The sequence below is a fragment of the Opisthocomus hoazin genome, chromosome 4 (assembly GCF_030867145.1).
Source record: "Opisthocomus hoazin isolate bOpiHoa1 chromosome 4, bOpiHoa1.hap1, whole genome shotgun sequence".
NCBI classification, from domain to species: Eukaryota; Metazoa; Chordata; class Aves; order Opisthocomiformes; family Opisthocomidae; genus Opisthocomus; species Opisthocomus hoazin.
Window position 1 is genome coordinate 91,227,713 of NC_134417.1, and position 20,361 is coordinate 91,248,073.

A 20,361-nucleotide genomic window follows, 5' to 3' on the forward strand; every position below is an offset into this window, starting at 1 on the left:
AAAGCTGAGCTTGTTGGGTAGCTTTTTCTACGAAGCAGCTCAAGATCTTTGTAGATAGAAGCTAGAGCGACTTTAACATGCTGAGGCTTACTTCAAAAGTATTTAGGGCTCAGTGTGCTTGTGTTACAGCGAGACATTAGGCAAGTAAGAGATCTTTGATTTATATTTTAAAAATAATTCGTCACAAACAGCTAATTAAAAGCAAAATTCTTTGCTCTAAAGCAAGAACTGACCCTTCTTTACAGTAACAGTGCACCATCCTTCCTTTAGCATAAAAAGAGTTGTTAATGAAACATGTTTTGGTTGCTAAGCCATCTTAAGGCTCAGTGCACTATATGGGCTTGTTTTGCGGTTTGCTTTGAAAAGTGGTGTTTATCAGTTGACAGTTAATTTTGATTTATCAATTTATTTTTCCCCATAGCAGCCTTTCTGACAAGAGTGATGTAACAGAAAAAGCAGTCGACGTTAGCACTAAGAGGGACAAACCTGTGGTACGTCCTGAAGAAATTCCCCCAGTGCCTGAAAATAGATTTTTGCTAAGAAGAGATGTGCCTGTTGTCAATGTAGAACCTGAACCGTAAGAATCATTGAGCTTTCTTATTATGTTGACTTGGTGGAATCTATGCATAAAACTTTCCTGCTAACGTTGTAGTGCTGGTACTGATAGCAGATGGTCGATGTAGTGTCGGAATTTCTGAATGAGGTAATTCAGTTCTCCTTTTTACAGTTTTCTTTGTAGTATTCCTTACAACACGTGTCAGGGTTTTTCAGCAAAATACAATGAGGTAGTTTCATTGATCCTTAAGGCTCATACATGTTACAGTCTTAAACTCAATTACAGATGGTGCGAAAAAATGAGTGAATAATTCCAGAAGACATTCTGCAATGTAAACCACAGCAACTATTTGATCACAAGGTGGACTTGATTGGGAGAGGTGATTTTTTTGTCTGTCTTAGACTGAAGAAAAAACTGTGGTTTGAAATCAGTCAACCAGAATTTCATGACCGAGCTGTGATTTTAGAGAATAAGAGAAAATACTTGTCTCTTGCTAGAAAGGAAGTCATGAGTTCATAAGTTACTTTGTGTTTTGCACCTCTACCAAATTGCAGTTAGGTTCTTTTTCTACGAAATTTCTTTGCTTTTGGGCTCAGATGAGCTAGTACATTACAGAATCACAGAATGGCAGGAGTTGGAAGGGACCTCTGTGGGTCATCTAGTCCAGCCCCCCTGCCGAAGCAGGGTCACCCAAAGCAGGCTGCACAGGACCTCGCCCAGGTGGGGTTTGAATATCTCCAGAGAAGGAGAATCCACAATCCCTCCGGGCATCCTGTTCCAGTACTCCGTCACCCTCAGAGGGAAGAAGTTCTTCCTCATGTTCAGCTGGAACTTCCTCTGCTTCAGTTTGTGCCCACTGCCCCTTGTCCTGTTGCTGGGCACCACTGAAAAGTCTAGTCCCCTCCTCTTAGCACCCACTCCTAAGGTGTTTGTAAGATACCCTCTCAGCCTTCTCTTCTCCAGGCTAAACAAGCCCAGCTCCCTCAGCCTCTCCTCATAGGAGAGATGCTCCGGTCCCCTCACCATCCTCGTAGCCCTGCGCTGGGCTCTCTCCAGTAGCTCCTCATCTGTCTTGAACTGGGGAGCCCAGAACTGGATGCAGTACTCCAGATGGGGCCTCACTAGGGCAGAGTAGAGGGGAAGGAGAACCTCCCTCGACCTGCTGGCCCAATCCTCTGAATGCACCCCAGGGATCCCATTGGCCTTCTTGGCAACCAGGGCACACTGCTGGCTTGTCATCCTCCAGGGTCAGCTTGTCATCCTCAGAACACCCAGGTCTCTCTCCACAGAGCTGCTCTCCAGCGGGTCTGCCCCGAGCCTGTACTGGTGCCTGGGGTTGTTCCTCTGCTGAACTTCATCAGGTTCCTCTCCACCCAACTCTCTAGCTAGGTAGCCGTTACATTGCCAGGTATCTCTAAAATCTGGTGGGTTTTTTTTGCATATCAGTTAATAGTATAGTGTCCAGTAAGCCTTTTCTTGAAATGTGATGTTACTCATGTTTCTGAAGCTGTAGTAACTGCTTCTTTCGAGGATATTATACAAACTGTAAAAAGGAGCGCGGAGTTGCCTCTTGCTGCTTCGGAGAGAAGCAAGGCTTTACAACCCGTGGAGTGTCATGAGCTGCCCGTTCTCTATGCTACGACGACATATCGGCTGAGATCCTGACGCTGTTCTGTCCGTGTTGTTTTCATGATTTGTCCACGAAACACAAGTTAACTTACCACTTTAACGGAGTACTTTGCAAGGTCGTTGTTACATTTACACATAGAGAGCTCAGTCTGCACAGTTCATTGATATCCAGTGTATGTTGATTTGCCTTTTGTGCAGAACCCTGTGTGTCATGCTTTATATCTTGGAGAATTCACTGAATTGTCAGTTTTCTCATCTCAAAATAAACTAATGAGATGAATAAGTTTTTTCTGTTGCTTACATGTAAGCTCATATTTTATTAATTTATGTAGGAAGCTTCTTGATGCTGCACCAGTTCTGACTGACCAGAAACCGTCGGTCTCTAAATCCGGACGAAAAATTAAAGGACGAGGCACAATAGTACGTGACAATTTTTTTCTTTTTTTAATCTTTCCTCTCACCCAGAGTATCTTCTCTGACCTTGAGCTTTGAATTTCCTTGGAGGCTTTCTGTGACAATTTAATTGTTGTTGACATGTTGTAGATTCTAGCTTCGAAGGTTGAAATATTGTTGTCAGGTAGTTCATTTTATAATGCACTTTTTTTTCCATTCTTCTTGTTGCTGTCTTCACTTAAAGTTTGCTTGGGAAATCAAATGCTTACTCCTCAGCAACGAGAAGTCTTCAAACATAAGAATGAAATTATTTCGTTTTAAAGATTGAAATTAATTCAGCCAGCTTTGTCCCACGTGAGCCACAAGATCTGAAGTAATGAGAAGTGACAAGAGCTTTTACTCTTCTGCACTCGTTGGATTTCCTTGCTGTTTCTGTTAAGCTTTGGGACAGTAACGCGCAGCAGTAGACAAAGCTGGTCCGCAGCGTCCTGAGCGCGTGCAGCCCTTTCTGCTGCGTCGTGCTTCTCCTCCTGTGTTCCGGTATTCGCCTCTTCTGCTGGTTGTGCGTACGTTGCTGAGAAACAACGGGTTTGGTGGCGACGTTGGCAAAAGAACTGTTTTGATTTTTGACATTCAAAGTCAGCTTTCGTTTTCTTTTTTTAGCTACTTAATGTAGTTTTATCAGATTTCATCAGCTGTCCTGGCTGAGATGAGGTCCGTGTAATTTCAGAGGTGACGCTGCATGGGTAGGAGGTCACTTCTTTGCAGTCGTAGTGAAGCATTTTTACAGATGCGCAGGCTCGGTCTTTTTTTTTTTCTACCTTCCCCTCTGAAGACTGCTGCTGCTTATGCATATTTCTCCAAATCTTTGGTATCCTGAAGACTTGCTTTTGCCTTAGTTCTGCTGTGCTCAAGGAAAAGTTTTCTTAGAAGTCTGTTCTCTAATAACCCACAATACAGGGCCCAAAACTCTGTGCAGCTGCACTGTTGTTTTTCAGTCAGTAGAAGAGGGAGAAATAAGAAAAGCTTTCGTAATTGTGCATTTGATTCTGATGCACTTCAAACTGTAGCATACCATGGCTGAGCATATTCTTCGCTTTTAGAATGTTTTCCTGGATCAATTTAGCAGGTGGCATTTGGGTAACCATAAACCAAACCAAGGCTTGATCCTGCCAAATTTTTCTGCAAGTGAAGTCCTCAAAAAAAAAAAAAAAAAAAAAAAAAAAAAAAGCTTCTACAGAGATCGATATCTGTAGAGCTGAAGACACTTTTCATTAGAATGGTCTTAACTGAGACTCCTCTGAGCATGATTTTCTTGTGATACCTAGTGGATTGAGAAGTACTTTTCTACTGATCCTCACAGGGCAATTAAAGCCACAAAATTAATGGCTTAGGTGGCCCTAGCGTGGACCAAGATATTGCAGTGTTTGAGCCTCGCCTGAGTACCAAGCCTTGTTTGCCAGCCTTGGCGTTAAATCTGTCTTTGCTGCATCTGATAGCTTTCATGTGATGCTTGTGATGTCCACTAAAGGAAGCCTTTGAAACAGAATGTTCTGAAATATTTATGTAAATAAAGACTTTTGGAAAACCAGCTTAAAGCAGAGTGGAATTGGCTTTTGCCAGGGATTTGGGTGTGTCTTGTTCTTCATATTTTTGACACCCTCTTGGCAAAGCTAAGAACGAAGACCAGTAATTTGAGAAATATTTTAGGGCTAGCAATTAGTTGGAGAAACGCATTTTTCTGCCATTTCTAATCATCTGATTAGCAACATTTTTTTTATCCAGAGTGAACTTGTTTGACGTTTCAGAATCCTCGTTTGCAGTTTTGAATCCTCTCAGGTTTTGAGAGATCCCTGACCATAATATGAGAGAGTTAGGGAGGTCCATGAGACCTTCCTAGCCTGTTATATACCATTCAGCGGTAAAAACTTTTATTTTAAGTAAGCACTGCTTCAGCTCAAGTGATAGGGAACTCCCAAATCTTCATGGCACATTATGTTTATTGTTTTTGATATAAACAGGATGTGTTAAGGACTTCTGCCAGTAATTAACTGAATAAACCATACATGCGTCTTTCTGGTTTTATTCTGGGGGGGCAGTTTTTTTTTCGTTCCACTTACTGCTTGTTTTTATAAATGGCTCAAAATAATTGAGTAAGATCCAGACATTTTATCTTTATTGAGTTAAGGAGCATCTAATTTCCTCACGGAATTTACCTAAGTGCGTATCCAACTGAGTAACAGAGAATGAGTTAGCAATATTGGAATTATTTCTCCGCTGCACAAGTAGCTCTCATTGCCTACTTAAATGCTGTAACTAAGCATAATTTTTTTGAAGTGTGAAGCTTCATTACACTTTTGTGAAAGATTTTTTTTTTTTTTTTTTTTTTTTTTTTTTGCTTGGAAGGTTTCTTAAACCGGGTTCCCTCTTCTGAACAGCAGTAGCTTTTGAAATAGGGCTTGTCTTTACTTATCCAAGCAGTGAAGTGTCTGCTAACTGAAGTGAAACTTCTGAGTTTTAGTATCCTTGAAAAAAAAGTTGGTTGTCTGCAGTAATTGTGTTACTCCAAAAGGTGTTATATAAAGGAAATCCATGCCCTCTTCTTGATTCTTTCTTTACATTTTGAAAAAAATAGGTTAGCTTAGCTGCTGACCCCACTCAAGCTTTGTGAAATGCTCTCAGACTATGAAAAGATGCAGTTAGCGATGTAATCCAGTCTCATGTGCAGGATATATGTATGCCAAAAGTGGGTATTTTTGGCAGGAAATCTAGAAATTGTGTTTTCTTCGTGGACTTTGTGCCGATAATGTTGTCTGGTTTGTGTTATGAAGATGTTTGCAAAATTGTATGAGGCACCATGCATTTTCTATATTATCCAGTCTCTTACAAAGAAGAATATATTAAGCAACTGTCTGTCTTCGCTTTCATAGCGATACCACACCCCACCTCGATCACGATCGTGTTCTGAATCTGATGATGATGAGAGCAGTGAGACCCCTCCTCACTGGAAGGAGGAAATGCAGAGATTACGAACATACAGACCACCCAGTGGAGAAAAGTGGAGTAAAGGCGATAAGTAAGAGCCTTAATACATATTTTAAATATCTTTAGTTTTTTACACAAGCTTTAACAGATTGTGTAGGTGTACCATGTTATTCATGTTTGAATAAAAAATGTAGATATTTTTTTGGTTAACACATTCCATTTAAATTTTGAAAATTAGAAGTGGAAAACTTTCTTAAAACCTTCATAGTTTGCTAACGTGACACCAGATGAACACACGCTGAGAAGTGCCAGAAGGTCAGAAGGGTTGTTTCTGATTGTAGTGTCTCGGATACTTATTTAAAGAGTAGTTAATTGACCTGTCCAGTTTCCTCTTTCTTTCCGTACAGCTAGTCACATCAGATTCCCTTTATACTCAAACTTGGTTAGATGGTTTCTTTGGATACCAAGTAAGACAACTGAATCTACCAATCCTATACTGTTTTATTTATATGTTCTTTCTGCAATTCCAGGCTCTGTGATGGAAGCCGGCTCTTCAAAATCCCTAATGTTCAGCTTGTATCAAATTCCTAAATATGAGCTTGTATGAAATTATGGTAGATAAACCCCAAAAGGAAAAGTGAAGAATATTATGTATAATCTTTATTGACTGATTGCAAGTGTTTGTGATAGTTCTTTTTATATACTGAGTGCATTCAGTTTATTGCTGTATTGCAGTGTAGCAGCTAAATGAATACTAAATAAGATGATGGTTTAAGAATCCTGTAGTGGTAGAGGTCAAAGTCCTGTGGACTAGGATAGTTAGAACTTATGTAAAGAGACTTAGTGTTTTACAATATGCAAAATTTTCTGATGTTGGCTCGTTCGTTTCTTATAGAGAAGTAGCTTTGTTGATAGTGGTGTAATTCCACGTCTTAAAACGCATGTAACAAAGTCAGTCAAAGCACAATTGTTTCGTAGGAAAGCAAGGGGGAGGGTTTTAAGATATTTATACTTAATTGCATTGGAGTTGGGAAAAATACTTTGTTTATCTGACATTTTTAAAGACTTTCTGCTTAGTGTGGGGCTTGCTTGTTTGTTTTTAAGGTTGAGTGACCCATGTACAAGCAGATGGGATGAAAGAAGTGTGTCTCGGAGATCAAGGTCTTGGTCACATAACGGTTATTCTGATTTAAGTACTGTGAGATATTCCAGCCATCACAAAAAGCACAGAAAAGAGAAAAAGAAGGTGAAACATAAAAAGAAATCTAAAAAGCAGAAGCATTTCAAGAAGCACAAGCAGACAAAAAAGAAGAGAACATCAGCCTCATCAGATGTAGAATCCTCTCATTCCTTCCTCAGGAGGGCAAAATCATCTTGTGATCGTGAGAGGAAATCTCGTTCTTCTTCGTTGTCTTCTAGACATTCATCCAGAAGAGACTGGTCTAAATCTGATAAGGAAGACCAGAGCTCATCAACTTTATCAAGCAGAGGGACTCGGTCGTATTACAGGTCCCGGTCCAAATCCAGATCTAGGTCTAGATCGAGATCTTATTCCCGAAGAAGTTCTAGATCAAGATCAGCCTCTAAGTCATCACGTTCTCGAAGTAGGTCAAGGTCAAGCTCTAACCCTAGGCAGCAAAAGACAGTTCCCAATTCTCCACGAAATACTTCAACACGATTAAATGAAAATAAGTTGAACAAGACTGCTGAGCCTGTACGAGCAGTTATACTCCCGAGTGAGAAAGTTGTCGTTCCACCAGTTGTCCCAGAAAGCCTCCCTGTTATACCCTTAAGTGATAGTCCACCACCTTCAAGGTGGAAACCTGGGCAGAAACCATGGAAACCATCTTATGAGCGAATTCAGGAAATGAAAGCTAAAACAACCCATTTAATACCCACACAGACTAATTACAATTTAGTGGTTATTAAAGAGGCTAACACTTCTTCCTCATACTCTAAGCGACAAAGGAGTTCAGATAGCGATCGAAGCGGTTATTCCAAAGATCGTAGCGACAGAAGCTCAGATAGCTGGCAAAGATCAAGAAGCAGGTCCTCTCGAAGCAGGTCATACTCAAGATCTTACACGAGATCTAGAAGTCCGTCTAGCTCTAGGACAAGATCTCGTTCTTCTGGCAGATCACCATCACTGAGTAAATACCGCAGTGATAGGTCAGGTTATAGTGAGTCGACATCTTATTATTCCCTTAGTGATGATGACAGACACAGAAACAAAAGAAAATCTGCATCAAATGATCAAAAAGCTCGGTCTGTTAAACTGAGGCAAGAAACAAGCTCTGAAAGTACTCTCCCTTATAAGCGTGCGAAAGACTACGATGAGTCTTCACAAGGGCTGAAAGAGAGCGACAGTTTGTCGTCTTCAGACTTCTCTACTGACAGTGAGCGTTCTGCCAAAATCAAAGTAGCCCAAGAAAAAGATCGTTTTCAATTGGAAGGAGATACTCAGAAACAGGATAAAAGTAGCTTAAGTTCCGAGAGAGGGGAGGAGAAATCCAAGAGTGAACGGGATTCTGACCATGCTAAAAAGAAAGCAGGTAAGGAGAAATCTTCTAAGCAACCTAGAAGTGGTGCAAAAACTAGACGAAAATCCTATTCAGGTAGTAAATGGGACTCTGAATCAAATTCTGAACGAGGAGAGGCAAGGCATAATAGGGGCGATTCCAGGCCCTCCTCTAGTAAAGAAGAAGGCGAGGCCACGTCCGGATCTGATACAGAGCTTAGCGTTACCAGAAGGATAAAAAAACAATCCAACTCTTCCGAAGGCTTGCTGGATTCTGATCGTACGTGGAAGACGAGCAAGCAGGTGTCATCTTCTGAATCTGACAGTTCTTGTTCCAGCTCAACAAATATTAGAGGAAAGTCAAAGAAGCAGAAACTGGGATCGAAAAAAGCTCTTAAAAAATCACATTCCAAAAAAGCGAAAGAAAAATCAAAAGAGAAAAAGGAGAAGAAACACAAAGTTCAGAAAAGAAAAGAAACGTTTCACTGGCAGCCCCCGCTGGAGTTTGGTGAAGAAGATGATGATGAGATAAATGAAAAGTCGGTTACCAAGGATGAGAAAAAAGAAAAACATCTCACCAGGGACGTCACAGATGAAAAACAAGTTTGTCAAAAGGGTGAAATAGCCAAGGATAAAATGGGAAATGGTGATAAGTCTTGTGCGGATGAAAACCTTTTAGGTAAAAACACTACATGTGATGCCTCACCAGACTGCAGCAACCTTAATAAAGATAGTGTTGAAATAAACGCTTCAGCTACTGTTTTAAACTCAGGAATAAATGTGACCGCTTGCAAGACTGAGATTAAACAAGCCGAAGAAAGTAACCAGAATGGATTGGAAGATGTTATTCAGACAGATGACAACATGGAGATTTGTACTCCAGATCGTAACTCGCCAGGGAAGGTTGACGTGGAAGTTTTATCTCCTGTCCTTCTCCCTGCTAAACCTCAGGCTTTAAGTGCTAGTATAAACAAAGATGTACAGGTTGAGACCTCTGAAACAGATACTGTCAAACTAGGAAACAATATTATAGACTTTATTAACATGAAAGAAGAAAAAGAAATGGGAAGGCAGGAAAATAACTCTGTCCCTGTGTCTTGTGCTAAAGACTGTAGTTTAAAAAGTGAAATTACTGAAAGCACACAAAGCAATGTGACAGATAATAAATGGAAGCCTTTGCAAGGTGTTGGTAATTTACAACCAGCAGCAATTAGTACAGCTGCAGAAGCGAAGAACATAGGTTCAGCACCAGAGCCTAAACCAGCAGGTTTAAGAATTGAAATAAAAGCTAAAAACAAAGTAAGGCCTGGATCTTTGTTCGATGAAGTCAGAAAAACAGCACGGCTAAATCGAAGGCCAAGGAACCAAGAAAGTTCCAGTGAGGAAGAATCTCCAAGTAGAGATGACAATAGACCATCTAGGAGTCTCAGTAGGTCACGAAGTAAATCTCAATCGAAATCCAGACACAGAACAAGGTCGATATCTTACAGTCACTCAAGAAGTCGATCACGAAGTTCTACATATTCATACAGGTGAGAAGTTTGTGCTGTTTCTGCAGCCTACCATGGTAACTTGAAAGCTCTGATGTTTTTAAGGTGTGTTTTTCACAGAATCACAGAATGGTAGGGGTTGGAAGGGACCTCTAGAGATCATCTTGTCCAACCCCCCTGTCAAAGCAGGGTAACCCAGAGCAGGTTGCACAGGACCTCGTCCACGTGGGTTTTGAGTATCTCCAGAGAAGGAGAATCCACAGCCCCTCTGGGCAACCTGTTCCAGTGCTCTGTCACGCTCAGAGTGAAGAAGTTCTTCCTCATGTTCAGACAGAACTTCCCATACTTCAATTTGTGCCCATTGCCCCTTGTCCAGTCGCTGGGCCCCACTGAGAAGAGTCTCATCCCATCTTCCTGACACCCACCCTTCGGATATTTAGAGGCATTTATAAGGTCCTGTCTCAGTGTTCGCTTCTTCAGGCTGAAGAAGCCCAGCTCCCTCAGCCTTTCCTCACAGGAGAGATGCTCCAGTCCCCTCATCATCTTTGTAGCGCTCCACTGGACTCTCTCCAGTAGCTCCTCATCTTTCTTGAACTGGGGAGCCCAGAACTGGACACAGTACTCCAGATGGGGCCTCACCAGGGTAGAGCAGAGGGGAAGGAGAACCTCCCTCGACCTACTGCCCACACTCCTCTGAATGCACCCCAGGAGACCACTGGCCTTCTTGGCAACCAGGGCACAGTGCTGGCTCATGGTCAACCTGTCGTCCACCAGGACACCCAGGTCCCTCTCCGCAGAGCTGATCTCCAGCAGGTCCGCCCCAGCCTGTACTGGTGCATGGGGTTGTTCCTCCCCAGGTGCAGGACCCTGCACTTGCCTTTGTTGAACTTCATCAGGTTCCTCTGCGCCCAACTCTCCAGCCTGTCCAGGTCTCGCTGAATGGCATCACAGTCTGACAGTGTATCCACCACACCTCCCAGTTTTGTGTTGTCAGCAAACTTGCTGAGTGTGCAGTCTGTCCCTTCATCCAGATCGTTGATGAATAAGCTGAACAAGACTGGGCCCAGTACTCACCCCCTGGGGACACCACTAGTTACCGGCCTCCAACTGGACTCGGCGCCGCTGATCACAACCCTCTGAGCTCTGCCATTCAGCCAGTTCTCATATTTTTCTTTCAAAGAGCAGTGTATCGTTTAGCAACTATGAAAGAAGTATTTAGCTTAAAGGTGAAGCTTTATAATGCTTTTGCTTCCTGTTTTCTACTGCTCTTCTCTTCAGTTATATTCTGTTTTGCGCTTTTCAAAGTTGTTCGTTGATTGTAGGTCAAGAAGTTATACAAGAAGCCGAAGCAGAGGATGGTATAGTAGGGATCGGTCAAGAAGTCGAAGTAGTTCTTACCACAGTTACAAGAGTCGTAGGTAAGTTCCTCTAAATGGAGACAGTGTTGGGGTATATTACAAAACCAGAAAATTAGGCACAGCAGCCTGATGCTTCAGGCTCTGAGCGAGTCGGAAATGCGCTTAGCTGTGCGTGCTGCGGGCTGAAGTAGCCGCTTGAAATGTGCAAGTTAGAATGGTCAGATTTCAAAACTTCCTCTTACTAAAAAATAACTTTGTGTGATGTTTAGTAGCATGGAGCAGGAATTCTGAGTAAAACATGTTCTCTTCTCGCTTCCCCTCTCCCCCTGCTCTCTTCAGCGCTTGTTTTTGATTAACTTAAAATTTCTCCCTGTTTTGTTTTTGTCAGTCGAACCTATAGTAGAAGTAGATCCAGAAGTAGTTCTTACGGTCATCACAGTCGATCCAGGTATGGATTATAGTGTTATACAAACTCTGTAGTAATGTACTTACTATAAAAATATCTTGGTATAAGAATACCCCTTTATCTATGGTACTTAAAAATACAGTATCATGATAGCGACTTGAATCAAAGCAAAATCAACATAAGACACCTTTAAAAGCTGAAAATGACCAAATCGTCCTGGTGTTACAGTTACAGGTGATGATGTAAGTAATAGTGAACACATTTTCGTTTATTGTTAAAATAAAATTGAGTTATAAATTGAATCTTGTTACTTGTTTTCAGAAGTATTAGCAAACAAGACTTTTACTTCATCTACAGTTTGCAGAGAAAACACAAAGCTTTTTAAATGCTTAGGAAGTCTTTTCTAGATTAATAAAATGAGATCTTTTTAACTTGCTTTGAAGATACTTAATCTTGTATTTAAAGTTATAAAATGTAGACTTATCCTTCAAGAATGATTTCTATATGGCAACTCACCTCTTTTAATCTCTTTGTATATAACTGTCTTTAAAACTTACATTTAAAATATACCGCACGTTAGACAAGGAATTGTAAATTTACTATGGTTTTCTTTTCCCTTTGAAGTAGGTCATACACATATGACAGTTACTACAGCCGAAGTCGAAGTAGAAGTAAAAGGAGTGACAGCTATCGACGATCTAGAAGTTACGATAGACGATCCAGGTACGTTTTTGCTAGTGTGACTTTGACACTATTTATGCAAAGGATTTGCTGAATACATGCTTACCATGTTCATAAAGGTGAATATGTTTGGGGTTTTCCCCCCCCCAAGCATAAAAAAATACATTTTTACGAAAAGTTATAATTTAAAACAGCTACAATTAGAGGAAGTATGTGAGTGAGGATGACTAAATTGGAATTTCTGACATACTGAATCAGGGATGGGAAAGAAACTAGGATAAGAAGGATTTGAGAAGCCTCCAGTTCATTGTATGTATGTCCACATATATTCAAAATGATTATTTCTTTCAATAATTTTAAATATTTCCTAAAACCTACGATGAACTAGTTCTCGAGATTTAAATCAAGTGCCCTGTTACAGATTAGAAGCTACCTGGTATGGAAAGTGTTCCACTGGATGGTAAATTCTTTTTGGTTAGACTGAAAAAGTGCATTTAAAAAAAAAATATCTAAGGGAAATTAAAAATTGCAATGCTATCCAGAATTATTTTTTAACTTCCTACAACGTGTTCTGAAATAATATTTTACCTGCAAATCCAGGGTGCTTCTGATGTCACTGTTTGCACTATATAAATTTAGGATAATTCTCCTGCTCACTCCAGGGGAATTACAGAGGTGTAAGTGAGCACCGTTCACAAAGATCAGAAGCGGAGCACGGTCTTTATACAGTGGATAAACTTCAGTGATAATTTGTTCTGTATCTTTCAATAGATCCCATATTAATCAGTGGCAAATCACGCAGATCTTTAAGACTGTTGTAAATTTTCAGCCTCTGCTGTCCTCATACTAATTCTTCTACAACTTTGTAACAACTCTTGATGGACTGTGCTCTCACCAATTTCCCCGTGTTGTCCTGACAGTGAGACTGCTGTCGTCACGCGTTTGAGGGGAAATTAGCAGGATTAACAGGGTGTGGAAATACACTTACAAAGGCGTTGGTTCGGGATGTTGGGAAGCTTTAGAGAAACGATGGTAGATGAGGACATGCTCATCTTTCATCTAGAAAGCTTTGCTGACAGGCACGAGGCTAGAAAATCTCGAATGAAAGTTTGGTCTGTGTAATTTGAACGTGTTCCGTGGCTTGTCTGAAACCATCTGGACTGTGTCTCGATGCTTGGCCAGGTGCTGAGCCTGGAATTCTTTTGGATAAGCCAAAACATTTAAATATACAACTTCCACTCTGCAGACACTCGCACGCTTCTGGTGTTATGGGGCCAAATTCTTCAGACCATTCTTCAGATGAAAAAAGCAAACATTTGTGAAATTATGTTAGCTGAGACACAATTGCAATATGAAATTATATTTATTAGAATATGCTCAGTTTACAAAAACAGTTCTTTTGGATGATTTTGTAACTGTATCAGAGAAAGCAAATGTTCTAGTTACAGTTTGGCTTCAGTTACACGAGGCTTTTATCATGTAACATTAATGATTATTTTGATTTTGAGTGTCAATTACTTCAGTTGTATAAAATATGGTCCTGTAAAAGACCTCTTGTATGTTTTCTTCTTGCCTTGTGGGTGGCTGTCGTGACAGTTTTTTTCCTACGTGATGCAATTTTGTATTTGAAGCTCAAAATACAATTTTGAGGCATTTTAATCTTCTCTTTGCAGATCTTACGGCTCTGACAGTGAAAGCGATCGCAGTTACTCTAACAACCGAAGTCCCAGCGAAAGCAGCAGATATAGCTGAAAATGGTTCTTTGACGATGGAAACCGTATTTAATAATTTCTTCAGTGTTATGTTAAAAAAAACCTGTTTTGACAGTGTCACAGGTGAAGTTAAAGGTTGTTTACTGAGTTAGCTGAAGCTGTTCAACAGCCGACTCGCTTGACTGACTGTCTGCTTATGAAGTACTGAGCTCAAGTCAAGATTCTTTTAAAATTTTTTTTTTATGTCAAATACTACTTTTATGAAACAGAGGAAAAAAGAAACAGTTTTATTTCCTTGAATTGGATTTTCCAAGCCATGAATGACACTTAAGTGAATTTGCTGCCCCCACTTTTCTGGGAGCAGCAGTGAGTACTGCCTTCCAGTAGGTTTGTAAACACCTTCGGGCTTTCTGCCTGCTACTATTAAATATAGGCTAGCAGCTGTAAAACTGTGAAGAAAACTTCTGACGAAGGCTGCCATTTCTGGGTTATGAAGATGTTTTTTTCTTTTTTTAATGCTGGAAGATGGGCTCCACGCTGTCTTGCTTGTTGATTATTGCGTTATATCCTGTAGACACACAGCAGCCAGGGGACGAAAACAGAGACTGCCGCTCTGTCTTAATGCTTACCGTGCGGTGGCAGCCCGGCGTCTGTTGAAGGGGTGTGATGATAAACAACGGGAATCATCCAACTGACGAGCAGCGAGCGGAAGTGCGATGAAGGAGTTTTGATCTTAATGTCCAACGTGTCTAAACTTTTAGGTTTAAAAGTGAATTTTGCAATGAACAGCAATGTTCTGAAGAGTCTAAAAAAAGCGTTTCTGAACACTCTTTTTGAATTTCAGTTCCTATTACAGTGCTTCAACGCATTTTGAAGTTGAGTGTTATAAAACTGTTGAGTATATCATGAGTTTCTTCAAAACACTTTTTCAAAAAACTTCCGTGATGACGATTTTTTGAGAAAACAAACCGTAACGGTTCCTTTATAAAAATGTCTGTAGATGTATCCCATTTGCCATAGGGAATATTAGAGATTGATATTGCAGATACTGAACTATATATTGTTAAAGTGATACGACTACAAAAATACTGGTATGCCTGATAAAAAGCATGGACAGTACCTTCAAAGTAAAATTTAATACCAAAAATGATTCCATGTTACAGGTAAATGGTATGCAAAAAAACGTAGATTTAAGTTGAATAGCATTGAGGAATTTTTTGCAATATTCTGATTGAGTTGATTTAAAATAATTTGTAGTTTTTCAGTGTTTAGAAAGTTGTGTACTAAGAAACAGTTTTTTAATGGCATAATGTAACCTGAAAAGTGGGGTCAGTAGTGAAAAAACAGACTAACTTGGCTTGATTAGAGCTAATGAGTACTGTTGTATTATAATAGTTTTCATTACTGACTTTCTGTAATGTCTTGAGACGCTTTCATTTTCTCAAATGTTTTCAGATATTGAAAATGACTTTTTTTTTTTTTTTAAATCTTATCAAGACCCAGCAGCTTTGAAAATTAAAAGTGGTAATTTCTTGCTTAGACGTCAGTTCATACTGTCTCTTTGATTGAATTAAGCTATCCAAAATTAGCTTTTGGTACAGTTCTGAAACATGAAAAGAAAGTTCAAAGTGAAGTTTGAAGACTGTGATGATGCTCTCCATTCCTGTCCGTGAACAGCTGAATAAGACGTTTGTACGCAGGTTCCGAAAACTGAATTTGTCATATAGATTTTTCACTTGCTAAAAGAACCCAAAATTCTGGACTTGCACCCTTCGTGCTCTTGTAGTTCAATGAAGAAGGGTGCACACATAATCCTTTCAAATCAACATTTTGTAAACTTCTTATGTTTTTTAACGTTAGGCACATTTATTGCTGAAGTCAGTGTACACTTACAGACACGTATCGAACAGTAGCAGCCATTTCAGAGTCCTGAACAAATATTTCATCACTAACTCAAGAAACTGTAACAAACATTGTCTTAAGTAGAAATGTAACTTGTTTTTTTCCCTTACTGAGAAAACAGAGCTAGTGGGCTTGTGGTAGAACAAAATACACAAATGTGAACATTGCCATCCAATATCTGTTAGAGAAAAAATTGCTTCAGAATCAGACTTTGTCATATTCCAGATCTGAGTTGACTTTTTATTTTTAAGGCCAAGGAAAAGGTAATAGAAATACAGTTAATCAGTTAAGTGTCACTAATGTCTATTTCATATCTTGAATTTAAGCTTTCTAAAGAAATACCATCTGGTAGATGGGAGGGGGAGTATTTTTAGTTGGTGAAGTCCGTTAATTTGTGCTTCAGATAAAAAATGTACCCCTGAGCTGGTTTTCTAATGTTGGTCTATGTTTTTTGCAATTTTGTTATTCAAAGGTAGTTGCTGTTTGTAAAATAAACTTTTGTACATATCGGCAAATGCTCTTTTCTCTGCATCTGGAAAAATCTGTTGCTGCTTCAGGGGAGCAGGCAGGAAAATTAGAAATACCCTTCAATTTCTGTATCCGCTGTTGTCCCTTGCAAGACAAGTTGCCTTTCCTTTTCCTGACCTGCGCAGAGAATGATTCCTCGGAAGGCACTGCGCTGGGTTTACATAATAGTCATTGCAGGAACAAATATTTTGAAATTTCCAAGCGATTGGACGTCTCGCCATTTCCTCAAGATCTGTAAAAGGTTCCCGTCCTTTGTGAAAAGGTACACTTAGCAGATCTCCGCGGAAATCTCTGAACGGGCCCAGTTTAACTCCTTGGCTAAATATTCCTCCCCGAGTACGCATTCCCACATCCCGCCCGTAGCGTGCTGGAAACGCGGTGTTGGTTCCAGTCAGCAGACGCAGTGGCCGAGCGGACTAATCCATCAGTCTTTTAGACCTCCTGTTCCAGAAAAAGAGGATTTTGTTGGAAATACTGACTTCGCCCTCGTGGAAAGGCCGATTGCCGTGGTCTGAGGTGAGAAGGACAAGTGGAAGCGTTTCCTTGTTGTTCGACTGAGTCTTCGACGTGACCCGGTGAACCTGGCGTTCCCCAGGCTTCGGAGCGCTGCCTCGGAGCAGGAGGCACAAGAAATCCCAGGCAGGAAAAGTAGGAGCTCCAGGTGCTACGAGCGATGGTGATAAAAGATGTAAAAAAAGGTAATTTAAGGTAGGGGGAAGGTGAACGACGCCGTCAAAGACAGCAGAGAAACCCAACGGCGTGAGAAATGTTGGACAACCTCTTGTGTCGCGCTGTAGCGCGGAACAGCGAAGAGAGGTAGTCACCAGCCCTTCTTTGCGATGCGTAGCGTGGCTGTTTCTGCTTCAGAAGCCACGTTCCGTGCAGAAGCTCAACACCGGGATCGCGGGGCCGCTTTCGGGTGATGTGGTGTCCAGCCAGCGTGCGGGGAGGAGGCTGGAGGCAGCGCGCCGCGTTAAAAATAGCCATGGTGTGTTACTCGTTAGTGACATTTTTCTATTTAAATAAGTCTTAAATCCTGCGATGTGGTAAAATTATTAAATATAAGTGGTTTTATCCATAAAGAAAAGGGGGGGGAGTTCTGAATGAGGTTAGGTCGGTGTGCCTTTGCCTGTGTGGGCAGGAGGTTGTCCACGACGCGTACACAGAAGGTCGCCGTGGCGTAGCTCGGCAGAGCCAGCCTTCTGCCTCCAGCCGCGGCTTCGCTCGTCGGGAACAAGGCGACATCACCCGCCCCGTCTGGCCGACAAACAGCCAGTTCGTAGAAAGCGGCAGCAGAAACGCGCTTTTCCTCCCATCCCGACGTGCGGAGAGACTTCCTCCCTCCCCGCTGTATCGCTTTTCGGCAAGGGCTGTCTGTGTCCTTGCGCTCGAGGGCAAGAAGCATTTAAAGTGCTCTTCCCGGAGGTCACCGAGTATCTGGCGGTGTATTAAGTTTCTGCTGGTGGCTTTGCGCGGTGCGTGATGATCGTGCTTACAGTTTGGAGCGGGACGCAGCGTTGAGATGACCTTGAGCCGCGCTCTGGAATCCCATCTGGTGTAATTTCCAAACTTTACGCGGCCCGGGATTTAAATTGTGAGAAGATAAAGCTTTGCACGCTCCGCCCCTACTCACCAGCCCTGTAAACAAGTTTGCTTTTTACTTTTTTGTAATATGGTTGTGAAACAGTAATGATTTTCTACCTGATTTTAAAACGCTTTAGCTGCTTATCTGTGGTGAGTTAAAACTGTTTAATAATTATATAAACAATTAAAGGGACCCAGTCTTGAATTTAATAATGTCCATGTAATCCCTCTGAAGCAGAGCGGATTGCGTGCATGAGATCAGCCTGGGGCAGTTGGGTTTTGTTTTTGGTTTTTTTTTTTAATGAAGGTAATATTTCAGAGTCACAGCGGATGTACAGAGAGGGGGTGGGTATTAGCCTGGTATTAATTGATGTTTCGGTCGTGGTGTTGATCTGTCCTTGAAAGAGCGTGGTGCAGCCAGAGAAACCGATGTCCTCACTCCAAGGACGGTCCAACACGGAGAGTGCGGAGCGCTGCGCAGCGTGGGAACACCTGTAGCTCCGAGTCCTGGCCTTGCGCTGCAAAATTCCTTCATTAATTCCTTAATTCAGCCAGGAAGGGGCTGCCCTTCCCCTTGGGCTTTCTTTTTCTTCGTGCCCCCCATGAGAGAGGGCAGGGAGGACTTCTCCCCTCTCCTCGTCCCAGCTCTCCGGCAGCGGCTGCGTCGCTTCCCCCTGGCACCTTTGGGAAACGAGCCGTGGAAAGCACGAGGAGGAATGGGAAGGCCCTCGGGAATGGCAGAGGGCAAGGGGCTGACGGCTGCCCTTCCAGCAGGAGCGCCCGACCCTTTCGGGGACGTACCGGTGAGATGACGCCAGCGACGGAGGCGTTTGGGTCTTCGAGTGCTGGTTGCAGACGTATGTTTAAGGAAAAACGAAAAAGCAAACCCATTCTACAGAGAGGGCTAGGTGTTTGGCATGAAGAAAGCTTTTTCTTCTCAAATCGGTGTAGCCATGTCAATTTTATGTGTTTGTACTCGCCGTCGCAGAGCTTCATGGGAAGGGGAGGCGAGCGCTGCCCTGGCAACCCCCGACCCTCGCTGTCCCCTCGACGATGAGGGGACTGGAGCATCTCTCCTAGGAGGAAAGGCTGAGGGAGCTGGGCTTGTTTAGTCTGGAGAAGAGAAGGCTTAGAGGGGACCTAATAAATGCTTACAAATATCTGCAGGGTGGGGGTCAGGAGGCCGGGGCCAGACTCTTTTCAGTGGTGCCCAGCGACAGGACAGGGGCAATGGGCACAAACTGAAGCACAGGAAGTTCCAGCTGAACATGAGGAAGAACTTCTTCCCTCTGAGGGTGACGGAGCCCTGGAACAGGCTGCCCAGGGAGGTTGTGGAGTCATCTCCTCTGGAGATATTCAAGACCCGCCTGGATTGAGGTCCTGTGCAGCCTGCTGTAGGTGCCCCTGCTTCATCATGGGGGCTTGGACTGGGTGATCCCCAGAGGTCCCTTCCAACCCTGACCATTCTGTGACGTGGCCAAACACGAGTGCTCCTCGTTTTGGCTTAAAGCGACTGCCTGGCCGGGCTGCCTCGCTAGCAGAGCAGATGAGGGGCAGCCCTGAAGATGCAGGGCTTGATTCAGCACCGCAGGCTCCAGCAGACCCAGCTGCAGAGCGTTCCTCAGACGAAAGAAGAGAGAATAAAAGCGACGTGGCGGTGGTTGGAGCCAAGATGCAGGTGCACAAAGGAAAGAAAAAGCACAAGGACAAACACACACTCCTGGCTCGGTAAACTTCGCAGGCTTTTGCAACGGCTGCCTGTGAACCCCTGCGTTTCACAGCGGCTGTAGGAAGCAGTTGTGGATTTGGTTGGGTTGTTTCAATCCCTTTGTGCTTCCGAGGTCTGCAGCATGATAGCTTCCACCTTTGAAAGAAATAACACTGGGGGGGTAGGGAGTGAATTTTTTTTCCTACTGTAGTGTGCGGTTTGGTAATTTCATGGAGTGTCCTTAGCTCTCGTTTTGAGAGAAATCGAGAGCAACCGTTCCCTGGTCACTTCATTTCTCGTATTTTCAACATCTTCCCTGCAGGGACCAATCAGTCCCTATTGTGTGCCCGGAGCGGGGTTCCTCCACGTCGGCTGCTAACGCCGCCCGCCTGCGCTGCAAGCACCGTTGCTATTTGGCACCGAGGCGTAGACATAATTTGGGGGAACGTGAGGGACATCTCGGATTCCACTGGCTTCTCTAGGACCTGCAACTCTGGCCGAACAGCAGCAGCCTTCAGCCCACGCTCTGTAGCTCTCTTGACCTTGGACCTTACGTCTCCCTTCTTCAAAGATTGAATCTCCTCCGTGTGACAAATAGTTGTACATTTTAAGAAGTCAAAAAAAACAAGGGGAAGGAAGGATATCAAGTACTTTACAAAAATGATCAGAGGGCTGGAAGGCCTTTGAGGAAGGGCTGAGAGAGTTGGGGCTGTCCAGCCTGGAAAAGAGAAGGCTCCAGGGAGATCTTAGAGCAGCCTCCAGTGCCTGCACGGGCCTACAAGAAAGATGGAGAGGGACTTTTGACAAGGGCATGGAGTGATAGGACAAGAGGTAATGGCTTTAAAGTGAAAAAGGGGAGATTTAGATTAGGTATAAGGAAGAAATTCTTCACTGTGAGGGTGGTGAAACAC

General features: G+C 42.5%; 1 protein-coding gene across 10 annotated transcripts in view; it reads left to right on the forward strand.

Annotated features, from left to right (window-relative positions):
* Window positions 1-13,862, forward strand: part of NKTR (natural killer cell triggering receptor) — a 44,795-nt gene extending 30,933 nt beyond the window's left edge. For 6 of the 10 annotated variants that reach the window (XM_075419884.1, XM_075419883.1, XM_075419888.1 and 3 more), the window contains 8 exons: window positions 422-577; window positions 2,518-2,605; window positions 5,509-5,654; window positions 6,668-9,613; window positions 10,894-10,989; window positions 11,318-11,377; window positions 11,960-12,058; window positions 13,690-13,862. In XM_075419884.1, the coding sequence (XP_075275999.1) occupies window positions 422-577; window positions 2,518-2,605; window positions 5,509-5,654; window positions 6,668-9,613; window positions 10,894-10,989; window positions 11,318-11,377; window positions 11,960-12,058; window positions 13,690-13,768 (3,670 nt within the window). In that variant the 3' untranslated portion in view covers window positions 13,769-13,862. The remainder of the gene's footprint in view (window positions 1-421; window positions 578-2,517; window positions 2,606-5,508; window positions 5,655-6,667; window positions 9,614-10,893; window positions 10,990-11,317; window positions 11,378-11,959; window positions 12,059-13,689) is intronic. The other 4 variants (XM_075419885.1, XM_075419889.1, XM_075419887.1 and 1 more) reach the window with 3 other exon arrangements.
* The last annotated feature ends 6,499 nt before the right edge of the window (window positions 13,863-20,361 follow it).